The sequence below is a fragment of the Petaurus breviceps genome, unplaced genomic scaffold, assembly GCF_028583685.1.
Source record: "Petaurus breviceps papuanus isolate PSGF00001 unplaced genomic scaffold, PetGlider_PUasm1.0 189, whole genome shotgun sequence".
Classification (NCBI taxonomy): Eukaryota; Metazoa; Chordata; class Mammalia; order Diprotodontia; family Petauridae; genus Petaurus; species Petaurus breviceps.
Genome location: NW_027185809.1, coordinates 32,872,952 through 32,876,453, shown reverse-complemented (window position 1 = coordinate 32,876,453; position 3,502 = coordinate 32,872,952). Strand labels below are relative to the sequence as shown.

The window sequence follows — 3,502 nt, the reverse complement described above, 5'->3', positions numbered from 1 at the left end:
TCCCCTCCCCCCCCCAACTCCAAGACACATCGCTACTAATCCTCCAGCCCTTGAACTTGATCCTCCTGCGATGCACAGCAACCCTGGCCCGCTGTCGCCTCTCCCCAAAACCCCGAATTACTATTCTTCCAGCCCCCATACCTGGTCCTCCAGCGATTCACACAAACTTTATTGCGCCCTCCCCCTCCAGTTCACATCCTCACTAATCCTCTGGCCCTAGAACTTCCTTAGACTTCTCTATCCCAAAGGAAGAGGCATGGAAGAAGAAAAGGGGAAGGAGAGGAAAAAGAGGGAGGAAGAGGGGAAAGACAAAGAAGAGGAAGGAAAAAAAGGAAGAGAAGAATGAGGAAAGGGAAAAAGGAAGGGGAGAGAAAGCAGGAGGGGGGAAAGGAAGGGGAAAAATTAGGCTCGGCAATTTAGATGGAGAAGCCGAGCCGCAACCTCCTTTCCGCTCCCTAAACGTCCCCCCCCACACACACACACACCCCCGTACCCCAACAGCAGCCCGAGAGGCCCAGTAACAAGGGAGAAGCTCCCACAACACCCTCCTCCACCCCGTGCCCATCCACCCACTTCCCCAGGCACCTTACACTCCAGGGAGCTCGGTAAGAGACTCCAAGGAAAGAAACCCATGGGGGCCCCCCCTGCCTCGGCCGCCTCCTCCTCTCGGCGGCTCTCTCCCCTCCCTCCCGCACGCAGCTGCCCGCACGCCGTCCGTCCCAGGACTGGGAGCTCCCGGAGGGCAATCCCCAGCAGTCAGCACGGAGCTCAGCACACAGTCGGCGCTTAATAAACACGTGCCGGCGGACGAACAGGCCAGCCCCCCACGGGAACCCCCGGGGTGGGGGGTGGCGATCGAGGGCCCTCACTCACCCCAGCACCACGAGCTCTCCGTATTTCCGCGGCTCTTTGCTGGGGGCGCAGGGCTCCTCCGGACCGGGGGCGAACATGGAGCCGCGGTCGGCTCCTTCCTCGTCCTCCCGGTCCTCGTCTTCGGCGGGCCCCGCCGGGTCCGAGCCGCGGCTACAATCCCATACGGAGAAGGGGGCCAGGGGGTTAGGGAAAGGGACGGCGGCGAGGGGGCCGAGGGGCGGCTCCGTCTTGGCGGCCGGGACCCCGGACCAGCCCGGCGCTTCTCCCTAGGCGGCCCCAACGCGAAGCGGTCCCGAAGCTGCGGGCCCCGAGGCAACCAGACGACCAGCCACCAGCCAGGCAGCAAAGGAGCGCAGCGAAGCGGGGGAGGAGCGAACAGCGGCCCCAAGCCCGCCCCTAAGAAAGTGCGGCCCCGCGAGCGACTCCGAGCCCAAGGGACTCCCCCTGCCGGAGCACGTGGGGCTGCGGAGGCCTCCCCCCCCCCCCCCACCGCCCCAAGAAAAGAAACAGCCTCCCCTTGGTGATGCCTGATGCCGACGTCGGAGTCGTCTCCTATGTTATGTAAACATAGAGTAAAAAGGAAAGGAGGTTCTTAAAGGGGCCGTTCTGTTTGGTTGGGTGTTTTCTTTTTCCATTCTTTTCTGAACTTCGAGAATGCTACTCTCCGCTGGGACTTAGGGCTGGCCCGTCCGATTGTCTGGTACCCAACGGGGCTAGAGGGCAGGCGGGGAGGGACGGTGCGAATTGGGAAAAACGAATGGGTTTAACAGTATGTATGGAGCTTTAAGGAATGCGGACAATTCATCCTTTGGCTTAAAAAGAAGTTCTCCACAATAAAGCATTGAAAAGAAAACACACGTAAACATACTCCCACATACGTGGGGTGAGGAGGGCACATGATAGATGGTTGCTGGGAAGACTGCAAAAATTTGACGACAGATGGAGTATCCTTTTGAGTGGCGAATAAGTACTCCCACGTCATTGCACAGATCGGGCATCCCGGTTTGCAGTTAGCAGGGTACCACATGGTAAGCTGGGTAATAGTGAAAAACTTGCCATTAAGTACCCTGGACACTTTTGCAAGTACTGATTTTTGAAAAGAGTTAATGTTGGATAGATAGACAGACAGATAGATGATAGTCGACTTGTATATTTTCCTGAATATGTATTATTGTAGCCTAAAATTATTCTAGAATAAGAAAAAATCGTCTCTGACTGTTCTTTACTTATCCAGTATTATATTATTTTTGCCTTTGTATCCTCAGTGCTTAGCCAAAAACCTAGCACTTAATAAATGCTTATTACCAATTGTTTGGTTAATATATTAAGCACTCAAGAAGTTTTGGGAATGAGGAACGTTATAGATTTTCTTTAAGGTAGCTAAGGGAAAGATCTGTGGAACCTAAGTCTCCTCCTTTTATTCCAGGAGTGATCTAGAAAGGGAACCAGGTTGAATAGAAATCAAGAAAGTAGAAGAAAAATATCAGTAAGCTCCTTTATCCAGCCCAGAACTGCACACAAAGATAGCCAAAACCTGTGGACACTGGAAGAAGGATATTGCCAGAGTAGCCAGCGCTAGTTCAAGTAAAGAAACTAGAAGTCTGAGACAGCATCCCAAACAGATAATCCCCAGGGGAGATAAAAACTGCAGTGCCCTGATGGGGAAAGGGAAGGAAAGGAGGGGTAAAAAAAAAAACCATAGCAGTGCCTTGATCAAAGAAAGTCAACCACAGAGATCTAAGCAAGGTCATTTAACACTGCCAGTACTCTAAGCACAAACACAGCAAGGAAAGTAAAAACCACTGTCAGGAACCCAGGAAAGTATGGTCAAGGCTTGATTACATACTTTCATCTAAGTTCATGAGAAGGGATACATCCTAACCCTGGCACAGAATAGCAAATCAATGAGACTGAGACTAGAGATGTGATTAACAGAAGAAAACACCAAGTATATTAAGAAATATGGTAGGTTAATAATCACCAAAAAAGAAAACACAGAAGGGAGTAATTCCACAGCAATTGTAAGCAGGTCCTCAGAGGAGAAAAAAAAAATGGCTTTGTCACAAAAAACTACTGAAAGAAATAAAGCAAAAATAAAAACGGAATTATAAGTAAAATAGGAGGCTCTAAAGAAAAGAATCGGAAGCAGAATAAACAACTTAAACCAGAAGGTAGAAAACATTGCCCAGGTAGTGGACTCCCAGAAAACCAGAAAAGACCATCTTGTTTTTCAGTTTCTTCTCACTCTTTGTGACCCCATTTGGAGTTTTCTTGGCAAAGACACTAGAGTGTTTTTGCCATTTCTCCAACTCATTTTACAAATGAGGAAACTGAGGCAAACAAGGTTGAATGACTTGCCCAGGGTAATACAGGTAGCAAGTGTCTGAGGGCACATTTGAACTCAAGACTCCAGGTCTAGCACTCTATCCACTGTGCCAAGAATAGACCATAACAATAGACAGTAATTCCATGAAATAAATATTAGAACGAAATTGAAAGGCTAAAAATAAGATATCTATTGTCAAAACTAATTAACCCAAAAAGAAGTGAGGAATAAATACATTAAGAATCATAAGACTACATGAAAACCATAACACATCCCTACTCCTGCCCCCAAAAAACCCATGTC

At 49.6% G+C, this 3,502-nt stretch overlaps 1 protein-coding gene across 1 annotated transcript in view; it reads right to left on the bottom strand.

Annotated features, from left to right (window-relative positions):
• PELI2 (pellino E3 ubiquitin protein ligase family member 2) overlaps positions 1-1,275 on the bottom strand; it is a 144,961-nt gene extending 143,686 nt beyond the window's left edge. Inside the window, exon 1 of the mRNA XM_069092259.1 lies at positions 874-1,275. Coding sequence (XP_068948360.1) covers positions 874-950 — 77 coding nt within the window. The 5' untranslated portion in view covers positions 951-1,275. The remainder of the gene's footprint in view (positions 1-873) is intronic.
• Between the last annotated feature and the right edge of the window lie 2,227 nt (positions 1,276-3,502).